This window comes from Gambusia affinis, linkage group LG03 (assembly GCF_019740435.1).
Source record: "Gambusia affinis linkage group LG03, SWU_Gaff_1.0, whole genome shotgun sequence".
Taxonomy (NCBI): Eukaryota; Metazoa; Chordata; class Actinopteri; order Cyprinodontiformes; family Poeciliidae; genus Gambusia; species Gambusia affinis.
The window spans coordinates 31,082,089-31,109,492 of record NC_057870.1 but is presented as its reverse complement, the minus strand read 5'-3'; the positions used below and the strand labels follow the sequence as shown (position 1 = coordinate 31,109,492).

At 39.3% G+C, this 27,404-nt stretch overlaps 2 protein-coding genes across 5 annotated transcripts in view; one reads left to right on the top strand and one right to left on the bottom strand.

Annotated features, from left to right (window-relative positions):
- Window positions 1–24,161, top strand: part of prdm6 (PR domain containing 6) — a 94,124-nt gene extending 69,963 nt beyond the window's left edge. The window contains exons 8-9 of one of the 2 annotated variants that reach the window (XM_044112171.1): window positions 17,424–17,600; window positions 22,705–24,161. In XM_044112171.1, the coding sequence (XP_043968106.1) occupies window positions 17,424–17,600; window positions 22,705–22,819 (292 nt within the window). In that variant the 3' untranslated portion in view covers window positions 22,820–24,161. Of the gene's footprint in view, window positions 1–17,423; window positions 17,611–22,704 lie in introns of both variants that reach the window. The other variant, XM_044112172.1, reaches the window with a different exon arrangement.
- On the bottom strand, window positions 371–13,009 carry LOC122828540 (cell wall protein DAN4-like). Of its 3 annotated transcripts, XM_044112169.1 has the most exons (23): window positions 12,754–13,009; window positions 11,183–11,303; window positions 10,942–11,104; window positions 10,575–10,767; window positions 10,108–10,179; window positions 8,204–8,275; window positions 7,823–7,894; window positions 7,441–7,512; window positions 7,060–7,131; window positions 6,678–6,749; window positions 6,297–6,368; window positions 5,915–5,986; window positions 5,536–5,607; window positions 5,154–5,225; window positions 4,605–4,710; window positions 4,254–4,324; window positions 2,164–4,182; window positions 1,967–2,083; window positions 1,850–1,876; window positions 1,648–1,734; window positions 1,400–1,447; window positions 1,241–1,297; window positions 371–603 (listed from the first exon to the last, which is right to left on the bottom strand). In XM_044112169.1, exons 2-17 carry the CDS (start codon window positions 11,301–11,303, stop codon window positions 3,652–3,654), a joined length of 1,905 nt encoding a protein of 634 aa, XP_043968104.1. In that variant the 5' UTR covers window positions 12,754–13,009; the 3' UTR covers window positions 371–603; window positions 1,241–1,297; window positions 1,400–1,447; window positions 1,648–1,734; window positions 1,850–1,876; window positions 1,967–2,083; window positions 2,164–3,651. The 3 variants fall into 3 exon arrangements, with proteins under 3 accessions (XP_043968104.1, XP_043968103.1, XP_043968105.1); XM_044112168.1 differs by having other exon boundaries at window positions 11,183–13,009; XM_044112170.1 differs by lacking the exons at window positions 10,108–10,179; window positions 10,575–10,767; window positions 10,942–11,104; window positions 11,183–11,303; window positions 12,754–13,009 and adding an exon at window positions 8,586–8,628.
- Window positions 24,162–27,404: the final 3,243 nt, after the last annotated feature.

Sequence of the window (27,404 nt, the reverse complement as noted above, 5' to 3'; positions counted from 1 at the left end):
CAATTTTTGCCTTTTTCAACAACCTGGAAATCAATCTTCTGAATTACTTTGAAAATGATTAAGAGTTCAAGTTTTGTTGAGTCTATTCACACATCAATCTTGGACCAACTTAGAAATCAGAGCACATTATAGAAAACAACTCCAAAAATAAACAAGCAAACAAAACCAAAAAAAGGTGAAGCTTAAAAACAAAACACCTTCTCCTTTAAATGTTACTTTTAACAGCACATAATCTCTAATATAATGAGCCGTTTATACTCACCTAAGAGTTGAATTTCTGGGTTTTTATTTTTTTAAACAAAAGCATGCTTGAAAGTTCTTAAGGTTTTGTTTAGAGCATCTTGGCTCAAGATTTATCTGACTTTTTAGCTTTTTCTTTTTTCTTTTTGGACACACCACGATTTCTAACAAAGTCTCTTATGTTCCGAAGTGAGCGATTTATTAAAGCAGGATGTTCTGCCTGTTGACACTGTTGAATTTCAACAAAACTTGCCAGCTTCCCAGTGTCAATGTGTTTCTGAAAATGTTTCAACACCGCTGCAATTTCTGTAGGAGACCAGGGCCGTTTTTGATTTCTCTGAGGATGGTCCTTTTCAGGATAATCTACAAACAAGAGAGACAATTTTACTTTTTAAAATAAAAATCATATGTAGGAGTCTGCTATAAAAGTATGCTTGTGATAAAGTTTTACATTCCTGTTCTGTTTATTGTGTTTATTGAAGACAACCCTTTGACAATTAGATTTCTCAACGTGCATTTAGTCACCACATGAATCAAATATGTATCCACTAAAATTATTTTCTCCAATTTTTTAAAATTATTAAATTCATTAGCAAGTTGTGATACACTGCATTTATTACACTTAGAAATCATGAAGCTACAGCCCTGGCACGTCTAATATAAACTATCACTCAAAGCTTCATTTTATACTACACTGCAAGCTTTATGACCTGTCGTTATAGAACCAGGTCATGCTTATCATTCATATTCTGTCCTGTCCATTCTGGTTTTAAGCAGTTTATTACTTGATCATAATCAGCAACTAACTTTGTAAGATTGTTTCAGCCTTATTTTAAAAAAATTGCACAGTCCCAACCCCTTCTCTGCATGTTTCTTACTGGGCTTTTTAAAGCTCAGGATAATACTCAATTCTTGTAATATGTTATGATGAGCCTTAAAACAGTATCTCTAAACCATACCACTAAGTAAAGAGCCACCATGAATAGGAAGACAGTCATACCATCTTGTGGTTCTGGGGGTTTTTCAGTTGGTGGTGCAATAATCTCCGTTCCCTTTCCTACAATACATTAGTAATACTTCAGGTTAACAAAATAAAAGATACAACATTAAAAATCAGTTACTAAATGTCCAATGAAAGGTTAATTGAAATAAGTCATACCAGAAGAGGTCCCAGGTAATTCAACAGGAGATTGAGGTTTTCTGCATCCTGTCAAATTAGAGATACAAAACAAGTTGTCTGCTATATTAGTCATAAGACTAACTGCACAGAAACCTAACCTTTAGCCAAAATTAAAAATTATATATATATATATATATATATATATATATATATATATATATATATATATTACATTATTATATTGTGCAATGATTACTATGTTAAGTTATTGAAACTAAATTATTAACCGTGAGGTGGGGTGAGGGTTGTTAAGGTAGTCATATCTTTTGCTGTGCCTGAAGGCTTCTCAGCAGATGGCATAGAGGATGTTCTCCCTAGAATATAGCATAAACACTTCAACAATGCTGTCAAGGAGGGTAAAGAAAAACCTTAAGAAATGGCAAAATCTTCTAGCAATGAGTAACCAAAATTTAAAGAAAAACAAGGTACCTTGTGATGTCTCTTCTCCTAAACCATCTGTAATTGGATAAGTAAACAGAACACACCTGAATGTCTAATTTTAAAAACATGTAATATTGCATCAGGCATGACGATTGATATTCATACCACCAGAAGATTCATTAGATTCTTGATTTGTAGAGCATTGAGTATCATTTACAAGTGGGGATGGGTCACAATCAACCTCACTTTGTCCACTTTCAGTGTCAGTCAGTTCCAACTCATCTAAAAAAGAAAAATTAAAACCAGTTCAGTAACAAATAAAAATGCTAATCCAAACAAGTACATAGAATTTTGAAAAGTACCTTCAATTTCAATCTCCTCCAGTGTTTTGCCTTGCAGATTTGCCAAAGTCCCCCTTTCCATTGCCAGAAGCAATTTAGAAATTTTTGCCAGTTGAGTCGTAGCCTCTGGTAGCCTGTAATACTCTCTATGAACACGTATATCATGTCCCAGAAAGTCTGCAACTTGGTCCAGTTCGTGATTTCGCAGGTTTAACACTTGGGACAATGTTGCAACATGCTTGCGAAGTTGTGTTGATCTTAAAAGTTCAGGGTTTTGGGCACCACTGTCATTTGCATAAACCCTCAGACAGTCTTGTCCTCTGTAAGGGGTTAGACAGTTGGGTCTAGCAAAAAGAAAGGTGTTTTTGTCTGGCACTCCACACTCCCTTCTTCTGCTAATGAGCTGGATGATGGCTTCAACCATGTCTGGTGATAAAAGCACAGCAACTTTTCGGCCCCTTTTCCCCTTTATTTCTACCCTGCTGAAATGGGCACAAAGTTGTCGTTCAAACTCTGTAAGACCAACTGCAACATCTTTATGCAAGGGAGTGGTGTCCCTCTCTAGAAAGGAAGACAGCTGCATTTTAGAAACCTCTCCACCTCGTCTTCGGTTGAACAAAATGATTTTTGCCAATGTAGTTCTGCACAGTTCCCTATAGGCTTGTGGTGACGGATCACTTTTCAAAGTGTCAGATGCTAAATTTGCAACCTTTTCCAAATGCTGGTGAAGATGCTGAACATCCTCAGTGAAAGGAAGCGTGGAAGGCTTGTTAAAGCGCTTGTCACTCAAGGTTGTTAAAGCTGTGTGAGAGACAAGTTCTGACCACTTTGATAAATAAAGTGTTTTGAAAGCCTGACATGACTTTTAAGCTCATCATTCCCTGATACTAAAGCTGTGCAGCATATAAGGTCACTGATCTTGTGCAACGAGTGTCCTAATTTCAGAGCAAGGCTAGGAGTTTTATATGAATGACTGTCTTCATCAAAGCCAGATACTCTCTTGACTGCTTGAACAAGTACATGGAAGTTTGAGGGCCTGACAGCATCTTCAATGTTGTATATAGAAAACTCATTCGGAGGATTAGCAGAAGCCTTCCAACTTCACGAATTTTTTGTCGAATATATTCATGCTTGGAGGGATCTTGACCATGTTTATTGAAAAATGATTGTGCAAGCTGTAGAATGTAAAAGTCACTTCGCACTGCAGCAGACACTTCATCATCTTTCATCACTGTTAGGAGCTTAAAAACACCTTGGGATATTTGTTGACATAGTCCAGAATCCACCATTAAGGCCAAGCTCAAAACCCTTTTTGGTCCTGTCTCATCAGTTGTTCTTGGTTTGGATTTACATTTAGCATGCCGCCAAAGGTGATTCCGAAGGTACAATCCCTGGCAAAACATGCAGTGAACATACTGGTTTATGTTATACTTCAGCTTGGGTTTACGTTTGATTTTTAGCAGTCCACTGCCACTTTTGTAAACCTCTTTATTGTGAGTAGAGTTCCCCTTATTTCAAGAACTGTCCTAGTATTTTTTTCCGCAGTTTTGAGGCTTTTGGTTGTGCCAAAGCTTGAGCGACTTCAGCATTTGTCTTCTCATGGACTTTTAAGTGTCGAGCAATCTTAGACTGGGGCTTGCCACAAACAAAGCAGTAGTTTTTTTTATCTCTTGATGATGATATACTTGTAGACTGGATGCTTTCAACAGCTTCAGATCTGGTGAGTGGCTCCACAGGTCTCCCTTCAGTTTGAACGTCAACAGTTTTTTTATTTTTAGAAGACCTTTTCATCTGTTTCTGAACAACCTTTTTGGCACGGTCTTCACTTTCAGAAATAAGACCTTCAGCCAAGTCATTCTCTGCACCATCACTCTTTTGACAGTCTGGCAAAGATGCACTGAAACAAGGATCAAGAATAGTCCTTTTGAAATGATTTGAATCATCTATTGAGAGTTCCACTGAACTTTCTGAGTAACTGACAGAGTCAGGTATGTATTCTTTGTCTGAAAGATCATCAGCTGAAGATGATTCGTCAGAAACCTTAAAAAGAAAGAGATTGTTCAAGTATTGCTCTTTTAAAAAGTACCAAAAGGAGAACTAAAGACACCTACCCATGAAGATGGTGAAAAATCAGTCCTCTGGATCTTTTCATAGCAGATGTTGTGCCATATTGAAGAACAGTCTGGAAAAAGAGGTTGTGAGTAAAGTTAAGGGTTTTATGGTCGTATTTATTAAACAGTAAGTTTGTATAACAAGTCATAATTTAGATATTGTCACAAGTAGTAGAGATAACATCTATGATTTCAATAGGTAAAACTAATCACAAACATGACATTTTTGATCATCCAATACATCTGAATAACAAGATCTATAGATGTTAAACTTTAAGTGTCATTAAGAAATCCAATCCTAATCCACTTTGAAAATACTAAAGGAGTAATAACCACACAAGGAAAACTCGCCTTTACATTTCAGACCATTCCACTTGAGGGCAACAAAAGGTCCCAAGCAATGTGTGCATTTTTCAATGCTTGAAAATGATGAGCGCAGTACAACATGGTTGCATTTCTGGAGAAAAAACATTGCATCACTAAAAAAGTAAGAGTGCAATTCTGATGTAAAAGGGTTTTTAATTTCAGAAACTGAATATTGAGAGATGCATTTCATTTATAAAAAATCACTGAAAGCATTCAGTGATAATTTTGTAGGCAACTTCCAGGCATGTACAAACACAAACTATGCAGTTCTGGGAATCTTGTTCCCTAACTTTGGTAACATTGTGTAAAAAGCTATGGAAAGCTAGACAAATTGCCAAGAAAAGGTGGAGAAAGAAAATTAAAGCAGGCTCCCAAGAACAATACACTACGGGTTATCGACACACAGTCCTCATAATGCTGTCCCCTGACAGGAACAAGCATTGCTGGGACTGTGTCCACACTCTCAAAAACCCATGTCCACTAATATACCTGTCAAACAAATTATAAAGAGTTTCAAGTCAGATAGCTGTTCACCTGTGGTCCAAGAGACGAGCATAGTGATCCCATCGGTTCCTCACCTACAGTGTTGTCAGGGTGAGCAGAAACCTGTGGAGAAGACAGCAAACGAGTCATTAAGATTCATTTAATATTGACTTCAAGTTAGAACACTACAGAGTAACACTGTATAAAGAGCTATGGTAAAACTAGGCAAGTTGTTTGGCAATAGTATTTAAAGCAACGTCCGAGTGATTGCCAACAATATTACTGTTCGGGTCATCTACACACAGTCCTCATAATGCTGTCCCCTGACAGGAACAAGCATTGCTGGGACTGTGTCTACGCTCTCAAAAACCCATGTCCACTAAAATACATGTCAGAAAAATTACAAAGATTTCCAAGTCAGACAGCCGTTCACCTGTGGTTCAAGAGACGAGGATAGTGATTCCATCGGTTCTTCACCTACAGTTTTGTCAGGGTGAGCAGAAACCTGTGGAGAAGACAGCAAACGAGTCATTAAGATTCATTTAATATTGACTTCAAGTTAGAACACTATAGAGTAACACTGTATAAAGAGCTATGGTAAAACTAGGCAAGTTGTTTGGCAATAGTATTTTAAGCAACGTCCGAGTGATTTCCAACAATATTACTCTTCGGTCATCAACACACAGTCCTCATAATGCTGTCCCCTGACAGGAACAAGCATTGCTGGGACTGTGTCTACTCTCAATAACCCATGTCCACTAAAATACATGTCAGAAAAATTACAAAGATTTCCAAGTCGGACAGCCATTCACCTGTGGTTCAAGAGACGAGGATAGTGATCCCATCGGTTCTTCACCTACAGTTTTGTCAGGGTGAGCAGAAACCTGTGGAGAAGACAGCAAACGAGTCATTAAGATTCATTTAATATTGACTTCAAGTTAGAACACTATAGAGTAACACTGTATAAAGAGCTATGGTAAAACTAGGCAAGTTGTTTGGCAATAGTATTTTTAGCAAGGTCCGAGTGATTGCCAACAATATTACTCTTCGGGTCATCTACACACAGTCCTCATAATGCTGTCCCCTGACAGGAACAAGCATTGCTGGGACTGTGTCTACACTCTCAAAAACCCATGTCCACTAAAATACATGTCAGAAAAATTACAAAGATTTCCAAGTCAGACAGCCGTTCACCTGTGGTTCAAGAGACGAGGATAGTGATCCCATCGGTTCTTCACCTACAGTTTTGTCAGGGTGAGCAGAAACCTGTGGAGAAGACAGCAAACGAGTCATTAAGATTCATTTAATATTGACTTCAAGTTAGAACACTATAGAGTAACACTGTATAAAGAGCTATGGTAAAACTAGGCAAGTTGTTTGGCAATAGTATTTTTAGCAAGGTTGAGTGATTGCCAACAATATTACTCTTCGTGTCATCAACACACAGTCCTCATAATGCTGTCCCCTGACAGGAACAAGCATTGCTGGGACTGTGTCTACGCTCTCAATAACCCATGGCCACTAAAATACCTGTCAGAAAAATTACAAAGATTTCCAAGTCGGATAACTGTTCACCTGTGGTTCAAGAGACGAGCATAATGATCCCATCGGTTCCTCACGTACAGTGTTGTCAGGGTGAGCAGAAACCTGTGGAGAAGACAGCAAACGAGTCATTAAGATTCATTTAATATTGACTTCAAGTTAGAACACTATAGAGTAACACTGTATAAAGAGCTATGGTAAAACTAGGCAAGTTGTTTGGCAATAGTATTTTTAGCAAGGTCCGAGTGATTGCCAACAATATTACTCTTCGGGTCATCAACACACAGTCCTCATAATGCTGTCCCCTGACAGGAACAAGCATTGCTGGGACTGTGTCTACGCTCTCAAAAACCCATGTCCACTAAAATACCTGTCAAACAAATTACAAAGAGTTTCAAGTCAGATAGCTGTTCACCTGTGGTTCAAGAGACGAGGATAGTGATCCCATCGGTTCCTCACCTACAGTGTTGTCAGGGTGAGCAGAAACCTGTGGAGAAGACAGCAAACGAGTCATTGAGATTCATTTAATATTGACTTCAAGTTAGAACACTATAGAGTAACACTGTATGAAGAGCTATGGTAAAACTAGGCATGTTGTTTGGCAATAGTATTTTTAGCAAGGTCCGAGTGATTGCCAACAATATTACTCTTCGGGTCATCTACACACAGTCCTCATAATGCTGTCCCCTGACAGGAACAAGCATTGCTGGGACTGTGTCTACACTCTCAAACACCCATGTCCACTAAAATACATGTCAGAAAAATTACAAAGATTTCCAAGTCAGACAGCGTTCACCTGTGGTTCAAGAGACGAGGATAGTGATCCCATCGGTTCTTCACCTACAGTTTTGTCAGGGTGAGCAGAAACCTGTGGAGAAGACAGCAAACGAGTCATTAAGATTCATTTAATATTGACTTCAAGTTAGAACACTATAGAGTAACACTGTGTAAAGAGCTATGGTAAAACTAGGTAAGTTGTTTGGCAATAGTATTTTTAGCAAGGTCCAAGTGATTGCCAACAATATTACTCTTCGGGTCATCTACACACAGTCCTCATAATGCTGTCCCCTGACAGGAACAAGCATTGCTGGGACTGTGTCTACACTCTCAAAAACCCATGTCCAATAAAATACATGTCACAAAAATTACAAAGATTTCCAAGTCAGACAGCCGTTCACCTGTGGTTCAAGAGACGAGGATAGTGATCCCATCGGTTCTTCACCTACAGTGTTGTCAAGGTGAGCAGAAACCTGTGGAGAAGACAGCAAACGAGTCATTAAGATTCATTTAATATTGACTTCAAGTTAGAACACTATAGAGTAACACTGTATAAAGAGCTATGGTAAAACTAGGCAAGTTGTTTGGCAATAGTATTTTTAGCAAGGTTGAGTGATTGCCAACAATATTACTCTTCGTGTCATCAACACACAGTCCTCATAATGCTGTCCCCTGACAGGAACAAGCATTGCTGGGACTGTGTCTACGCTCTCAATAACCCATGGCCACTAAAATACCTGTCAGAAAAATTACAAAGATTTCCAAGTCGGACAACTGTTCACCTGTGGTTCAAGAGACGAGCATAGTGATCCCATCGGTTCCTCACGTACAGTGTTGTCAGGGTGAGCAGAAACCTGTGGAGAAGACAGCAAACGAGTCATTAAGATTCATTTAATATTGACTTCAAGTTAGAACACTATAGAGTAACACTGTATAAAGAGCTATGGTAAAACTAGGCAAGTTGTTTGGCAATAGTATTTTTAGCAAGGTTGAGTGATTGCCAACAATATTACTCTTCGTGTCATCAACACACAGTCCTCATAATGCTGTCCCCTGACAGGAACAAGCATTGCTGGGACTGTGTCTACGCTCTCAAAAACCCATGTCCACTAAAATACATGTCAGAAAAATTACAAAGATTTCCAAGTCAGACTAGCCGTTCACCTGTGGTTCAAGAGACGAGGATAGTGATCCCATCGGTTCTTCACCTACAGTTTGTCAGGGTGAGCAGAAACCTGTGGAGAAGACAGCAAAGAGTCATTAAGATTCATTTAATATTGACTTCAAGTTAGAACACTATAGAGTAACACTGTATAAAGAGCTATGGTAAAACTAGGCAGTTGTTTGGCAATAGTATTTTTAGCAAGGTCCGAGTGATTGCCAACAATATTACTGTTCGGTCATCTACACACAGTCCTCATAATGCTGTCCCCTGACAGGAACAAGCATTGCTGGGACTGTGTCTACGCCTCAAAACCCATGTCCACTAAAATACATGTCAGAAAAATTACAAAGATTTCCAAGTCGGATAGCCGTTCACCTGTGGTTCAAGAGACGAGGATAGTGATCCCATCGGTTCTTCACCTACAGTTTTGTCAGGGTGAGCAGAAACCTGTGGAGAAGACAGCAAACGAGTCATTAAGATTCATTTAATATTGACTTCAAGTTAGAACACTATAGAGTAACACTGTATAAAGAGCTATGGTAAAACTAGGCATGTTGTTTGGCAATAGTATTTTTAGCAAGGTCCGAGTGATTGCCAACAATATTACTGTTCGGGTCATCTACACACAGTCCTCATAATGCTGTCCCCTGACAGGAACAAGCATTGCTGGGACTGTGTCTACGCTCTCAAAAACCCATGTCCACTAAAATACATGTCAGAAAAATTACAAAGATTTCCAAGTCGGACAGCCGTTCACCTGTGGTTCAAGAGACGAGGATAATGATCCCATCGGTTCTTCACCTACAGTTTTGTCAGGGTGAGCAGAAACCTGTGGAGAAGACAGCAAACGAGTCATTAAGATTCATTTAATATTGACTTCAAGTTAGAACACTATAGAGTAACACTGTATAAAGAGCTATGGTAAAACTAGGCAAGTTGTTTGGCAATAGTATTTTTAGCAAGGTCCGAGTGATTGCCAACAATATTACTCTTCGGGTCATCAACACACAGTCCTCATAATGCTGTCCCCTGACAGGAACAAGCATTGCTGGGACTGTGTCTACGCTCTCAAAAACCCATGTCCACTAAAATACCTGTCAAACAAATTACAAAGAGTTTCAAGTCAGATAGCTGTTCACCTGTGGTTCAAGAGACGAGGATAATGATCCCATCGGTTCTTCACCTACAGTTTTGTCAGGGTGAGCAGAAACCTGTGGAGAAGACAGCAAACGAGTCATTAAGATTCATTTAATATTGACTTCAAGTTAGAACACTATAGAGTAACACTGTATAAAGAGCTATGGTAAAACTAGGCATGTTGTTTGGCAATAGTATTTTTAGCAAGGTCCGAGTGATTGCCAACAATATTACTGTTCGGGTCATCTACACACAGTCCTCATAATGCTGTCCCCTGACAGGAACAAGCATTGCTGGGACTGTGTCTACGCTCTCAAAAACCCATGTCCACTAAAATACATGTCAGAAAAATTACAAAGATTTCCAAGTCGGATAGCCGTTCACCTGTGGTTCAAGAGACGAGGATAGTGATCCCATCGGTTCCTCACCTACAGTTTTGTCAGGGTGAGCAGAAACCTGTGGAGAAGACAGCAAACGAGTCATTAAGATTCATTTAACATTAATTGCAAGATACAGTAACATTGTATATAGAGCTAAGGCAATACTAGGTAAGCCAATTGGCCTAAGAATTTTAAGCAAGGTCCTAGTGATAGAAAACAATATTACTCTTCGGGTTATCTATACACAGTTTTAGGAATGCTGTGCTTTGTTAGGAATAACCATTGCTGGGACTGTGTCGAGCAGACACCTTTGGAGTAGACCGCAAACAGACTCTGTATTCTGTTATATTTTGGTATTTTTACCAAAATACAATGGATTGCATTTTGGTATTTTTACCAAAATACAATGGATTGCATTTTGGTAAAATGTTATTGACTGTCAAATAGCTTTCAGAAATTCTAGTTATTTACCTTCACTCTCCATGGCCATTCAGCGTTTCCATAGTTATAGGTAATCTCTTCCCCTGGATTTATGTCCTTAATTGCAAAGAGACAGAGATGAGGTTTTCCATTCACTGTTATTGTCTTCATTTTGCTGTTAGGGATCAAATGGTCGTCATTAACCAGTCTTCCCAAAGACCCATCCTCTCTCGCTGCATCAACACTGAAAGAAGAAGAAAAATCTAAATGGCCAAGGATGACGGGATATAAAACATTGTCCATATAATTCTGGGATAATTTCAAGTTTTTAAAAACTAGTAATAGAAGGCATTAAATATTTCAACAATTAAAACTTAATTTTTATAATTGCTTTAAGTTATTTTTAAAATTTACATACCACAACTTTTTCCCATTATGACGAAACTCAAACATGAAGACCTTCATGGCATCATGATAGATTTTTACCCGATTTTCATACTCTTTGCTGTTTATGACATCGCCTCGATATTCCAATAAGAAAGCTCCTGTCTGAAAGTGGCATGTACTAAATACTCCTCGACCTGTTAGACCATATGAAATGTCATTGTCAGCCCACAGTGACAAAAATCTCATTTAAAAACTACGGCTTGTCAACTTACCCTTAAAAGAGTTTATGTATTGTACAGAAAAACCATCTTTGTCCTGACTCAGACTCACAAAATGAGCTGCTTCATCCTTTGGATTTATTCTTAATCTCTGTGGCCTCATTGTTGTGTGCATCTAGAGAAAAAAAGTCTATGGTGATCAAGAGAAAATAAAAATAACATATGCTTTAATAATAGACTGAGAAAATCTATGGGTATATTATCATCATCAAGTTTTAAACAGAACAGCAGCTAAACAACCACAATGACCATTTGCAAAATTAAATTATGATTAAACTAGGCACTCCTGTACAATTTGTTCATATATTCTTTCTAAGTCAGAGCAGCAAGCAGTAACTTACACTGTTAAGAAGTTATTCCAGTTGTTTACACTGTCTACTGGTATCAGGGCCCACTGCCCTTTGGGTTTTGTTCCACCAAAACCAAATCAAATGATTGTATTACCTCCTCAGTATACCACTGTTTCAGCACAGTGGATGTAACTCACTCAGATCAGCTGTGCCACAATAAGGAAATGCTTAAGACAGTGTTCTCAAACTGCATTCCTCAAGGGCCAAAGTCCTGTAACTTTTAGATGTGCAACTTGTCCTATATTCTTAGATTACATGGTGAAATATTCTCACTAGCATGTAATCAACCTGTACTGTGCTTATATTGGAGACAGGTATGCTGAAAAAGAGAGATATCTAAAAGTTGCAGGAAAATATACAAGGCAGTGGGTCCTTAGTACCACGGTTGACAATAAGCATAACAAAGCTCCTCTTTGATTTAATAAAAAAAGGGACTGAATAGGGAACAACTTCACACTATTCGATGTCTGATGTTCCTTCCTGAATAAATGCACTTATTCATTGCTCTTTTTTTCTGCATTGTGTTCTTATCACAGTCATGGAAATTAACATAGGACTGCACTTCTCTTAACCTCTGTTGCAGCTGATGTTTTATATTTTCATATTTGTTTAACTTAACCAACAATAACATCTACAAAATATTTAGAAAGCACTAGTTAAGAAGGGAAACATCAAAAAAACTTAAAATCACACCATGTGAAACTGTTGAATGATCTGGGTATTTAAACTTTCTTATGAAAAAACTTCTGTTAATATTTATTTATTTTTACATTAACTGCACCATAAATTGCAAAAGAGATATGGATTATGAGGTATGCACTGTGAATCACTGTATTCTATAATGAAACTATTCTTGAACATTTCTAAAACGAAAATATAAAACAGTAGACAAGGTTAGCTGCACATGCTAACATCATAACTGAAGTGAGCAGCCATTAGCTCATGTTGTTGTTTTTGTTTCTAGTTGACATCGAGTCAGTTTTAACACAAATGTAACATTCTAATTCCTGTTTTTAAATGGCCATTCCATTTAACACCTGGAGTGTTTAAACCTTGTTCTAAGTGGTCTCTTGTTCTCAACACAAGCTAGCTTTTGCTCATTAGCGGTGTCCTAATTAGGAAGTGCTGCATGAAAATACATGTCAGTCACATTGCAAATATCAGTAAAACTTTGCCAACCTTGCTTATGTTCCAATCACTTGAACAAAGACTTACCTACATACTTCTCCACATCCATCCGAGTTGCAGTGCAGTATAATTGTACATTCCTCGCAGAGAGCACAACATCAGTCTTGGGAGGAAAATGGCAGGTGGGGAGGGGTTAAGGCTCCACCCCTTTTCCTTTCTCCAATTTGGTGATCTTTGATGAACAAATCATTCACTAGGTTTTGTGATAGATTAATTATTTATCCACTACCTGGGACCTTCATGATAGTGATTTCCAAAATTATTACAGGTGTTATTTCCATAGTGACCAAAGTTATATAGTATATGAAGAAAAATAATATATATATATATATATATATATATATATATATATATATATATATATATATATATATATATATATATATATATATATACAAATATATATATATATTTATTACTTAAATCTTAGTAGCAAGGTAGTTGTTTCAGCATCTGCATGCCTTGATTTGCTTTTCAAATTAAATGAATTCAGTCTTATTCAAGTACTTTTTGACAATATTTATTGTCATGAAACAGGGAGCTGAACATGTATGTTTGATTTATGATTTTTGATGTTCTCTCATTCACTGAGTAAAAGTAGGATGTCAAGTCAAAAGAAGAACCTAAGTAAAACAAGAAAACTGCATGTTCACAAATGACTGACCTCAGAAAAAAACAAATTGAAGAAAGCTTGATTTATGTTTTTTGTTTACCAGCTGGACTTAAACTATTTAAAAATGAACAGATTTAATAACTGAACATTTTTAGACTTAGATCACTTATGACTTTTGCTTTCAGTAACAGAAGTGAGCACGTGCTTGTCATGCCATAATTTTAACCTGTGCTTGAATGATGTCAGAACCAGTCTCATGCATGTGTGGATGTGCTCATTGGTGAGCCAGGAACAATATTTGGTTTCTATAATATTAATTGTAGAGAAAGCTGGCTCACGGTTGTGTGTGGAACCAAACATAATTAAGATTTGCAGGTCTACTGTCCTCAGAGCTAGGAAAGCTGAGGACAGTAGCCCTTTGGAGCCAGGGGATCAGTCCTTACAGAATGTTCCTGCAGGGATAAATCTGCTTAGATCAGTGTTTCTCAACCCTGGTCCTCACGCCCCCCTACTCTGCATGTTTTAGATGTGCCTCTATTCCAGAACAGATGATTCAAATGATTGCATGACCATCAAGCACTGCAGAAGCCTGTTAATCACCCAGAGATACAATTCAGGTGTGTGGCAGAAGGGAAATACCTAAAACATGCAGGACAGGGGGGCTGTGAGGATCAGGGTTGAGAAACACTGGCTTAGACGGTAAAATCTGCACCATTAAATCAGACAGTGCTCAACAAGATTTTAGGTTGTAATTATTGTTTTGGTATCAGTTTTGGGTCCGCATGAGACATAATTTTAGTCTAGATGCAGACCAGGGTCCACCTATTAGTGACCTGTGGTGTATATCTTGATCTCATTGGGTCTTTCATAGGTGACAGAAGTCAGACTTATGCTGGAAGCATGGCGTGTACAGAGTGAAATGGAATGGTGAGCTCCCTGTGGAGCGTCTGTGTTGCTGACCACCTGGTTAGACACACAGTCCTTCAGTCTCACAAACTGTGGTCTGTTTGTGAGGTAGTCATAGATCCAGTTGACTGTTGAGGCCTCCATCTGTGTCTTCTGATCTGCTTCTCACAGAGCAGATCAGGTTGAATTGTGTTAAATGCACTGGAGAAATCAAAGAACATGATCCTCAAAGTGCTGCCTTTGTCCAGATGACAGTGGGTTTGATGAAGCAGGTGTATGATGGCTTCATCAATTCCAACTCCATGGCAATAAGCAAACTGCAGGGGGTCCTGATATGTGCTTGTCAGCTTATTCAAGTTGGCCAACAGGAGTCTTTCCAGGATCTTCATGATATGGCATATCAGGGCAACAGGTCTATAGTCATTGATGACTGATGATGAGCACAGAAGTCCAACAACAGAACACCACTCAGGTTCAGATCAGGAGATCCATTTCTTCCTACCGTGCCCCTCCAGGTCTCACTGTTATTGCCCATGTGAGCATTGAAGTCTCCAAGCAGAACAAGGGAGTCCCCAGGAGGTACACTCTCCAGTAACACTCAAAGGACTCCAAAAAGGGTGGGTAATCTTAACTGCTGTTTGGTGCACATGCACAAACAACCATCAGATCCCATCACCCCACTTCTAAGCAGAGGGAGGCTACCCTCTCGCTCCCCGGTATGAAGCTCAATGTGTAAGCACTGAGATGGGGGGGAACAAGTATGACCACTCCGGCCAAACGTCTGTCTCTGGGGGCAACTCCAGAGAGAAGGAATGTCCAACCCCTCTCAAGGAGACTGGTTCCAGAACCTGAGCCATGGGTCAAGGTGAGACTGACTATTTCCAGATGGAACCTCTCAACCTCCCACACCTGCTCAGGCTTCTTCCCCACCAGAGAGGTGATGTTCCGCTGGCTCCCAAGAGCCAGCTTCTGTAGCCAGCGGTCGGATTCTTGGTTCTTCTCTCTCAAAAGAGGAACATTGGAGTAACCATAGGGTACTTGGTTACCTTCCTCACTAAGGCCCTTCTCTCCTGTTCACTCAATTTAGACAACCAACTAGGTCAATAGAGAGTCCTAGTGATTCCAAACTGATTCCATTTATGAATGAAGAAGGCTACTGAGCTCATTGGGGCCTTCAAAGCAGCAGAATTTTTTATATTCTTCCCCAGATTTTTGCCTCAAAACAATGCTGTCTCTGAGGTCTACAGACAACATATTTTATTTCATGCTTGGTGTTTGCATATCCATGATATCCATTGTCCATTTTGCAACTTTATAAAGACAGGTGTGTGCTTTTCCAGATCTAATCAAATCAACAGAATTTATTACAGGTGGACTCTATTTAAGTTGTAGAACTTAATCTCTGCAATTATCAGTGAAAATAGCTCTATTTTGAGCTTCATAATAAAGGCTGTGAATACTTATGTATGTAAATGTAATTTCTAAGTTATTCTGTTTTTAGTTAGTTTGCAAAAATTGCACACTTTTTCACACATTGTGTCATAATAGGACATTTGTTTTATGAATCTTGAGGATAGGGATTAATACAATTTGGAAAAACGTTATAACATAGCCAAACATGGAAAAAATGAAGCATTGTGAATATTTTCCAGATTCACTGTATATATGGATATAATGGTGTTATTCAGAGATGTTTACATAACCTCTTACAAGTCTAAGTCTCTTTTTAGAAAAATTAATATTTTCTCATTAAATCTGCAACATCCAGTGAGTTGCATCACTGTAGGTTAGGATTTAGTTGAGTAAGGTTTGTCTCTACACCTAAACTATTACATTTGCATGTGATAATTATCTTTCAATCTCCCAATATTTATTAACAGCTATCTTTGAATCATTCAATATTTAATTTACAATCCAAAAATATGTTATGGTCAGTAATATCATATCATTAGGCCACTGACATTTTAGTCACAATATTATTAATCCTCTTATCTCCTTCAGTATACTATAAAACCATAGGTTAAAGATTAACTTTATTGAAATGAATCACCCAACAGCCAGCTACTGATTTAGTACATCTGAAATGATCACTGTTTTAATTTAGCCAGATTTTCATTCAATAAAATAGCATATTTTTAGAAGAATTGTTATTTAACACACATTTTCCTCGCAAAAACCTTCATTACAGGGACTCCCATATGCTGGCCAATCGGCATGTCTAAAAATATACACATGTGTGAATTATTCATGAGCAAGTGCAGTACCTAAAGTTACCACCGGGGGCGCAAAATCGATACACAGGTTATACACAAATGTCATGTAATTGTGAATTATTGGGACTTTGCCTGATTTTTGGAATTTAACCCTTTGGCATCCATTCAAACCCCCTCCAATCATTTTTATGTTGCAAGAATTATGAGGACATCGGCACTGTCCCACTAATTCAAAATGTCCCGTTAGTGTTGCGTGTATACAGGCGAAATGTCCTGTTAATTCACCTGTGCAGACACACACACACACACACACACACCCACACACACACACACACACACACACCCAGTCATTTCTACAGCTATCTCTTGTTCTGCTCTGGTTCCGTCTCTATCTGTGGCTCCTCTCTCCGTGATAAATGGTCCGGTCAGGATCGGCCTGCCGGGTGGATGAGGGTCACGCTGCCATGGCAACCGGAGCGGAGTCCGACTTGCCCTGCCCCGTGCGGATGGAGGCCATCTTTGTTTCTCAGTGTTGTTACGTCTTTGCTCTTCGTTTTGTAGTTTTTACATCATTTCCTGGTTTGGTTCAGTTCTTCTTCTTCTGATTGATTTTTGCAGCGTTTTCTATTGATCTGACTAATTTAATCAATACGTTGAAATGAAAACGAATGTTGCAGGATCTGTACAAATGATTCATTCATAAAATACAACTAAGAATAATCAATAAGGAAACATTAAAAAATGAATTTATTTAAAGTTCACTATTTTTACTTCTTGTGAAATAAAACAAATGATCAAACAGATCAAAGTTTTCCTTGTTTCTCTTAGGAAAACATTGAATTACTTGCTTTCAGAAACAAGTATTAGATGAGAAATTAAAATAAAAGTATTAATTGAAGTTCTCGGTTCTGTTCAGCTGCTGAAAACCTTCCTGGTTGTTTTAAAACGTCTCCTCGCCCCTCCAGGCCGTACCAGTGTGGCCACTGCTCCCAGTCCTTCTCGCAGCCGTCGGAGCTGAGGAACCACGTGGTGACGCACTCCAGCGACCGGCCCTTTAAGTGCGGATACTGCGGCCGCGCCTTCGCCGGCGCCACCACCCTCAACAACCACATCCGGACCCACACCGGAGAGAAGCCGTTCAAGTAAGTAACAGTGAGTACCGCCACGCCTCGCTCTCCGCTAAACCCGTTTCCTGCACTGCGCTCGGCGCAGCGCCCCCACAGGCCAGGAGGGGAACAGGTTGGTTCGACTCACAGCAGAGAAAGAACCACAGCAGATGGTGAAGTTTTGGTTCCAGTAGAACCGAGCCTGACGGACCATCAGGAGGAAAAACATCCTGAATGTTTTATATCTGGAAATCACTGAGATCCAAACTGGCTTGATGCTAAACGTGTTTGTGAAAAACGGCTGAAAAACCACCAAACTCTGACTTGTTATTGAAAAATGTGGGTTTTTAAAAACTCGTCGTTTTTCCTTTAAGCAAATTGATTTCTGAAATTCATATTGTGGAAACACAATAAATGGAGCAGCAGCTGTTGAAACGCATCGTGTCTCCAGAGGCTCCTGATCTGGTGTCGATGCTGTCGGATCCGAATCACAGTAGAACCCGTCCACAGGCGGCTCCCTCCGTTGTTACTGCCGTACACAGAGACAAATTTATTCCACCTCATTTAACCGTATTAAAAGTTGAAAAATCTGATGTTTGTCTTTGGTTGGATCTTTATTAAAATAAATTTAAATTCAGGATTATCTCTCACAAAACTGAATTTCTGCAACTGTAAACATGAAAAGCATGAAAATGCATATTGAAGAAAACTAATTCTCCACAGGTACGTTGAATAAATCCACTGCAGCAGCTGAGATCCTCAGATGTTTCTGTTTCTCCAGGGATTTAAAAACTCTGAGATCCGTTCCGGTTATTGCTGTGTGACGTTGCTCTGCAGTCGTTCATGCAGAAATCTGATCGCATCGCATTTCACTAGCAGGACGAACGTCCATGCAAAAAAAAAAAAGTCAGATTTCAGAAAACAAAAGTGGGAACTGAGCATGAAAACCTGCTGTGAGCGCAGCTCAACCTCAGCTGTTAGCCACGTTGTAATAAATCTTTCCTTTCCTAATCTGCCTCATTTCCATATTTTCCTCTCAATGAAGATGGAAACGAGCAGAAGGAGAAGCTCTCTGCTGCCGGCTGTCATCCAATCAGCCGAGGAAGACGAGCAGGATTCCCCCAGTGGACACAGAGGTCGACATGTAGGGGGAGCGAGAGCCAGAAGAGTTAAAGAGAACCGGATTAAAGACTGAAGCAGAGGGGAGATCTGTGGAAAACAATTAACTTTCTTAAAAAGCAATTAGCGATGCCATTCTGTCATTGACGTGAAGAGCATGAGGGCGACGGATGAAATGAATGTCGGAGGAAGTTCGAGGAGGAACAAAAGATCAGGGAGTGAAAAGTGGAGCGACTGAAAGCAGATCGGCGTTCCTAATGAGCCGAACCTGTTCATCAGCACTTCAGAGTCTCTGAAGACGCGGCCAGGACAAAGACAATCACCGACGGTCGTCACAAATCCTTACCGGATCGATGGCCTGCAGAGTTATCGCCTTTCAGACGGAGCAGCGGACAGATTAAAGCTGCCACTGTCACTTTGTCAGGAGGAAAACGCTGGACTTTATCTTCCTACGGAGGCAGACGCTCTGAGAAGACGCTTTTACATCCTGACTGCTGGTTTCTGACTTTCTGCTCCAGATTCAGACTTTAAAATGATCCTCAGAGATCACTGAAGGAGACGATCCTGTTTTCATTCACTTCAACATAATGTTAGATTTCTTACAGACATTTCTTCCTCAGCATCTTTTCACCACCAGAGAGTTGGATGTTTTCCTGTCTGACGGTTCAGTTGGGACTAAAACTTCCAGCTGCTGTGATTCTCTTTCACAAACAATACAAACCCTTTCAGCAACCTGTTCCCCTCCTGGCCTGAGAGGGCGCTGCACCAAGAACCACTGAAGGAAACCACACAAAAACCTCTGAAGACTCTGAGAGCATTTTATTCTTCACTAAATGTAAATGAAAAGCGAGTAGCGTCAGAGTTCAGCTGTTATAGGATTTCTCTCTAGTCTTTGGTAAAAAAATAAAAATACTCCTGTTAGCGCTAAGCTAGCTCGTTTGACTTGGTTGTATTTACCCAGAATGCACTGCGCTGTAGTCCACTTCCTGCATTTGCAATCGTTTGGTGTTCACATAAGCACTGAAACTGAACTAGAGTTCATTTCAACAGAACCCAGACCTGAGTCCGATTAACGTTCACACATCAACTAAAGAACTTATTGGACTAAAGTGGACTGAACAGGACTGGTGTGAACACAGCAGAACCTGGAGGAATAAAATCACAGCCTTCATCCCAACATACAGGCTCTATTTAAAGTGAGACCCACCAAATCAACACATTGTTCACACAATGAAACAGTTTTATGGTCCAAAACATGTTTCATTTCCTCACATTTAAAGTTTCATTAAACACATTTAATCAAATCAGCAGGTTAGGAAACTGAACTGACCTGATTTACCACCAGAAGGAAAAACTTGTTTTCCATTCATATTGTTAGTTAAATGGACCCGTTGGGTTCTGGTAGAGATCCTGGCAGTTTTATGGATTCTGAGGGTAAAACCTGAATTTCTGCCTCTGTGCTGCAGAGGTTCAGTTCTCTCCTGTTTCCATCAGGCTGTAAATGAACACAATCAGAAGCGGTTTGTCTCATTTTCTACCTGCTGCACGGCGCAGATTAAGATAAGAGGAGATCTTAAACTCCACTGATCCTTAAGGGAACCTGATTACAGCCTCTTCTGTCAGCCTGTCAGCACAAACGTCTCAACATTATTTCTCCAGCCGGTCGATAGGCTGCAGACGGAGCCGCTTTGTTCTGCAGAACCGTCTTCATGTTGGTCCTGCTGGATCAAAGCAGCAGCGACAGACGGTGATAAAATCAGACCAATAAGTGCAGCAACAAACAGCTGAAGGCGAGTTCAGAACCCGACGTCGTTTAAACCCTCAAGTCTACTTTATTTAACCTTAATTAATGTAGTCGATACGTTCTGCACACGGCGCCAGAAACCACAGAACCTGGGTCCAAAACAACCTGGGTCCAAAACAACCTGGGTCCAAAACAACCTGGGTCCAAAAGTTTAACCTGTCAGGCAGAGAAAGTGATAAACAGATGAACTGATTATTTATGAATTATGAAAACAGTGGAAGTGAAAACCTGGATCCTTGACGGCGTGTTCACACCACAGTCTGGACCTTTTCTCCACTCCGGACCCATTTCTGAGCTGGTCTCGGTCCGGTTCTGGTGTGAATACAGATGAGCCTCAATCTGAACCAACCACATGAAACCAGAGTCTTTCTGGACTTCACAGGCCACCGTAGCTGAGCAGCACAGCGAAGTGAGCCGTTTCCTCCATCTTTGTTTCCTCCATCTTTGTTTCCTCCATCTTTGTTTCCTCCATCTTTGTTTCCTCCATCTTTGTTTCCTCCATCTTTGTTTCAGTCCAGTTGGAAAACAAACCCATGTGAAGGAAAACAGCAACAAACAGAAAATAAAGTCCGGTTTTAGTCTTTAGACAGACAGACGGATGTTTCTAAGCTGTAACTGAAACTTGAATCAAACATTTGATTTTTCCTGAAGCTCTTCATCACTTCCTCCTCCTCTTCCTCCTGTCCATCTAACAGCATGTTAGTCCTGTTTCTGCTCCGTTACGTCCAATATTTCTGCTCAGCGTTCTCTTTGAACCCCTCCACACACACACACACACACACACACACACACACACACACACCTTGATATCCATTTAAATGCTCCCTCCTCTGCTCAGACTAAAAGCTCTTTCTCTTCTCTGCTGCTATTGAAAGTGACAGTGATGCTGCCTTATCAGGCCGGGATTTATCTGCAAGTGTGTGTGTGTGTGTGTGTGTGTGTGTCAGAGTGTGTTAAAGTGTGTGAGACGGGAATGCCCTCCACAGCCCACTAGATAGATTATTGACAGGTGGAGTGTGAGTGTAATTTGTCGGTCAGGTTGTGAAGATCAGGGCAACAATTACAGTTGCTGCTCCGCTGAGCCTCACACACTCTTTGTTCTGTCGCTGGACATTAGAGTTAACCTGGAGGTGTGTGTGTGTTGGTGTGTGTTGGTGTGTATTAGCAAAACTAAAGGTTGTATCTCTGCAGTTTAGCAGATCCTCCTAAAAAACAAACTTTTTAATCTTTCATCCTTTTATTCAGTTTTCAGCTTTTTGCTGGTTTTTAGTTTTTGCTCGATCAGAGAAAATCCTGTGATGACATCAGGTGTGACATCTGCCTGTCTTCTCTTTCTGCTCTGTTCTCCCATCACTCTGTGACCTTTGACCTTTTGGGTAACGTCATTAGCATCTGGTGTTAGCATCTGCTGCTCTGAGAAAAATCCAACTTTCAGTTTTGGATGAATCCAGCAGCAGTTTTCTGTCAGACATCAGATGTTTGGATCTGATGCAGCAGCTCTGCTGGTTCTGATTGGATCGTTTTGTTGACCTTAGTTCATGACCTTTTGATCTTTTGAGTTGAATCCTGTCTGGTTCTGGACGCTGAGGAAGTTCAACCCGTTTCTTTATCCATCGGATCCCCCAGTCCAACATCTGTAACTGATGTCAAACTGCTAGCATGCTAACAGCCTCCAGTCAGAGGCCTCTTACGATTCGTTGCGATACAGACTGCTACAGGAGAATCTTCCTTCCATAGCGACTCTTTGATAATGTTTGGATGATAGAAGTGACTTTTAGATTTTCTTTAGGATAAATAAAGTATTTTTAAACTGAGTTGAATATATTTAGTGTTTTTCTCTGTTTCCATGACAACCAGTAATAATTTTGTATTTTCACTGAAAACCCCTCATTCGATCTTTATCAGTCGGTTCCTTCAGGTTTTGTCAGATTTATTTTTAAATAGTTTTCCAGTTTTTTTACTCTGATTGATCTTCAGTGATTCTGGATCAACAAACTGATTAATTCTGATTAATTAATTAAAAACCTTTAAAGTTTCTAATTGACTTTTATGTTTTTTTTCTCTCCTCATATTAAAGCTGAATGTTTTATTTCTGCTCTTCTAGATGATTTTATTAACTTGTTTAGTTTACATCAGTGATTTTTATTTAAAATACGACGTTTGGAAGTTAAAGTTTTGCTGTAGTTCCTGTCCTCTTTGTGTCCGTTTGTCCACCAGGTGTGAGCGTTGCGACCGCAGCTTCACGCAGGCGACGCAGCTCAGCCGCCACCAGCGACTCCCCAACGAGTGCAAACCGGTCAACGACAGCACCGAGTCCATCGAGGTGGATTAACCTCTGACCTCTGGCTGCCCGCCGCCTCACCGTCCATCCATCCGTCCACAGTAAGCCGACATGTCCTCACCTCAGACTCTGACTCGTCCAGACGTCTGCCCTCCTCGCTGCGGCGTTCATCCTGTTTACAGAAATCTAAAATGACGGCAGAAGTCAGCCGATCCTCTGCTCTGTTTCTGCTGCCGGACTCGAGCAGAACCAGAACCGGGTTCAGAGAAACGGAGTGAAAACCTCGACTCCACCAAACCAAAGATCCGACCGGTCAGCGTTCTGGACACGGATATTTACTGGAGGCTGCTGGGAATCCCGACATGCTTTGTTCCAAAGAAAACCTTCCGATTGTCGTCCTGCAGTTTTACCTCCAGGTGACGGACAGAGAGGCTCAGCGACCCGTTTACGGCCCAAACCCAGAGAACAGAGAGAAACAAATTCTATTTATCTTCCTGCTCATGTGGTGCTGCAAGCACTTTTTATTTTGAAACGTTAAGTTAATATCTGCAGCTCTAATGTTGATAAATGTACAGAGGGATTTCTTATAGAAATGATCCCAGTTAATATGAAGCATGACTTCAATCATCTTCACATTTCACAAGTTTCTACTTCCTGTTTCCTGTTTCCTGTTTTCTAAATCTCCTCTGAAGGAAACTCGACTCTGAATGTTTAAAAACTCACCTTCCTTCTTCTCTCAGAGAGTTTATTGATGCACCAAAAGCCTCAGACGTGTAAATAATGATGAAGATCCGGTTTGTGTTGAAGCTCTGGAGGTTAAAGGTCGTTGTGCCTGAGAGTTAAAAAGCTTTAAATCGGCTCCGATCCAAAGAAACACCGAAAATCAGCACAAAGGGATGTTTCACTGAGGACGGGGAACCGACAAAGTGACGACTAATCATCGATGATTCTGGACATTTCAGAATAAAAGTCTAAAATGAGGGATCTGCCCGACTGGACGGATTCCCTCTTCAGAACCCGGCTGATTTAAATCGGACTCTGAGCCCTGAGGAACTCCTCCCTCCTGAGTGAAGCATCTCTGTTTTCACGGCGCAGACTGAGCCGATGCTGGGTGTGTACAGGTTTTATATGACTCATCAGATCCACTTCCTGTTTGGATCCAGAGGATCTGAAGTCAGTTTGAAAAATCAAACATCCTGTGATTTCTAAAACTTTCCATGTTTAATATGAACCAAAGATCCGGGTTGAGTTCAGGTTCTGCTTCCTGTCGGCGCTGATCCGATCTCTGCATGAGTTTCCCTCTTTTGGTTTGTTTTTTAACAAACATCATAAATCAAAATAACTTTGATCTGTTGGAAATAAAACTGAGATCCACTTTTCACTCTGATCTGAAACGTTCTCCGACTTTTTTCCTTCTTTTATTTTATTTCCAATATTTTCACTATAAAGATCCACAGAAAAAGAAAAACTAAAATAAAAGGTTCATGTTTCATAAATGTTTCCATCTTAAAAACAGAAGTTTAAAAGATGAAACTAAATCCACCAAACTGTTTTATTATAATTTCTATTTAAAATATTTTCACTCGAGTCTCTCTGAAGTAAAAAAGTTATTTTCTGGATTATAAATAATGTTTGTTTGTTGTGTATTTTAACCATTTTAAAAATGTTTCCTCCTCATTCGTGACAGAAATTGTTGCCATTTTAACCATAAAAATGCCAAATTTATTAACGTTTATTTAAAACTCAGAAAGCAGCAATTTATTAAGTTTAATATTTACATTTATTTTATTTTGGACACAAAAATGTTTTTTAAAGTTTATAAAAGAATTATTAAAATGAACATCTTTATTAACAAATGTACATTTATAAAAAAATCTCTCTATATAAGAAGATATATTTTAACTCTTTAAGGATTAAAATCTGAAGGTTTGTAAGAAGAAAACCAGAATAATGCATATTTTACATAAACAAATGAAAATTATTTGTTTTATCCAGGTTAAATATTTCATGTTTATTTGGAAATTCAGTGATTTTCTTGACATGAAAACAGATTCAACTTTTTTAACTGCATTTTCAATTAATGGTACAAAAAAATGCAGAAGGAGTTTTCTTTTTCTTTTTTTTGGATTTAAAAATGTATAAAAGTTAAAAAAATAAATAAAAAAAAAATCTCAGTCAGGAATTCACATCAACGCAGCAAAAATTAGTAAAAAAATAAATAATGAAAAATATAATATGCATAAAAAGATGCAATATTAATTTTTAGAAATTTTAAATAGATGTTAAGGATTATTGCAGTTTGTATTTAATCCGGATCCTTCTGGGCCGCGGCGCCTCCCTCCCTCCGTCTGCATTTCTCCTCTTTCCCGTCTCAATCCGCAGATTATTCCTGCGAGGATTCCAGAAAAATCCCCAGAACAAACACGGCGGCGCGTCGGGACATCCATCATGGCCGCTTTTCCCTGTGAGAACCGGATCTGGAGCCGCAGCCCAAACAAAGCGTCACACACCGACCCGTTTCAGGACGTTTTCCTCCGGGTTCTGACGGGCCGGGTCGGGTTTCATGTAATGAGATTACAGCAGTGATAGTTTTAATTAGCAGCAGTTAGAAGGAAAACAAACCGAGGAGCTGCTGAGGGACGAGGAAGAAAAGCAGGAGCTCACATGGAGGGAGGATTTTCCTGCTGGACGATCCAGGAGCCGCAGATCGGCTCCAACTGCTGGTCATCACTCATTAAAACCACATCAGTGCTCAGATTTTACAATATTTAACATTAAAAACAGAAAATTTAAACTACAAAACGCATTAAAAATACAAACATTACAGTTTTAGAGCCACAGTAAGAAAAAATGTTTATTTCAAGAAGTTGAAAGTTGAGGTCAGTCAGCAACTCTTTTATATTTCAACTTTATTCTGTTGATTTTATTTTTAAAAAAAATTCTTAGTATGGACCTAAAAATTAGTTTACTGTTGTTTACATATATATATTTTTGTTTTAGCTTTTCCTGCTCATCAATATTTTTTTTATAAAATCTTTAAGTCATTAAATATCCACAATATAATAAGAGTTTCAGACTGTTGTCATATTTTATTGGGTCGTCAGTTTTCAGTTTTGTTGGCCAAATTTTTACTTTTGGTCGGAGGCCGAATGAAGAGACTTCATGGACCACTTCTGGCCCCCGGACCACCCTTTGGACTCCCTGGTTTAGGTAAATCTGATCCCATCAGAGCAGAACTGAAGGTTTGACCGGATCCTCTGAGGGAAGCTGCTGGTCGTCGCCTCCTTCCTGCTGCAGGACGGGAACTGTTACTGACAACCGGAGGTGGGAATCGGTGGCCATGTTTGAGTTCACTGTAATTAATTAATCACATTTCAATCAAACAATAACCTCATTTTCAATTCAAAGGCCATTTTGCTGCCAAATTATTAAATAAATAAACATTTTAGCTCAACAACAAAAATATTTAGTTATTAATCTGTTATTTCGATTCTTCAACCTTCAGACTGGAGTAAAGTTCAGCTTCCCAGAGTTTCAGGAGCTTCTGTAGAAATGACGCTGGCGTTAGCCTAGCATCTGTGCTGCTGCTACATGGTTAGCATCGAGATGCTAGCTTCTCTGATAAGCTAACTGCTTTTAGCACCACCTGAACATGCTGGTCCCTTCCAGCGCCCCATCAGACCCTGATTTTAAAAACATTAACTTGCTTTGATGGGATGAAAACAATGTGTGTGAAGAGAAGATTATGTTTGAAAATAAAAGCTTGAATTTCGGGCTGTGGATATTCAGTTAATTGTTGCGTTTTAAAATTGGCTTTTAATTAAATTTTGTTCTCACTTACAGGATATTTGTCACGTCTAAGGTGGAAAAATTTGGAAACATTTTATCTCTGTTTACATCATGCCACACTTTTCAGATTTTTAACGGATTTTTTATTTTATTTTATTTTTTCATCTAATTTTACTCAAGAAACGTTTGTTTGCTCAATGCGACGAAGCAAAAGTCCAGGATAATTTTTGTCTTTGAGCAGCAACAATGAGAACAAACCCAGAGGAAACTGGAAACCAGGAGGTCAGCTGTTAATGGTTTTAATGGTTTGCTTTAGGTGGAGCTTCCTGCTGGATATTTAGCAGGCTGCTCACACTTTCACATCCAATTAGTCATGAACTTAAGGAGAGTTTTTCTTCTCAGGTCTAATTGGAAACACATTGAAGGAAAAGCAAAGTGGGAAAGTTGAACTGTGAGAAAATCTGTCAAACCACAAATGAGTTTATTCTTTAGATTAATCGGTGTTGAATATGTATTTAATAGGTTTACTGATCCATAAGCGGCTCAGTTAGAACATCAGAACAAAACTTGACTTTCATGTAAACAGGATGTTTCACCTAGTGGTGAAAGTGTGAACTGCATGTGGAATGGTTGGAAATTTAAAATCCTTAAATAATAAAACCTCAGCGAGGATTGTGCAAAAAATTTGATTCAGGCAGAAAAATGTCTTCTACACGTGATGTGTTTGGACAACAAGAATTATTAAAATTATTTATTATTCTGGGTTTGATGCTTTTTGGCGACATTCAGCACCTAAGGACAGATAATGAATAATATTCATATTAACAGGAAACATTTATCATTAAGG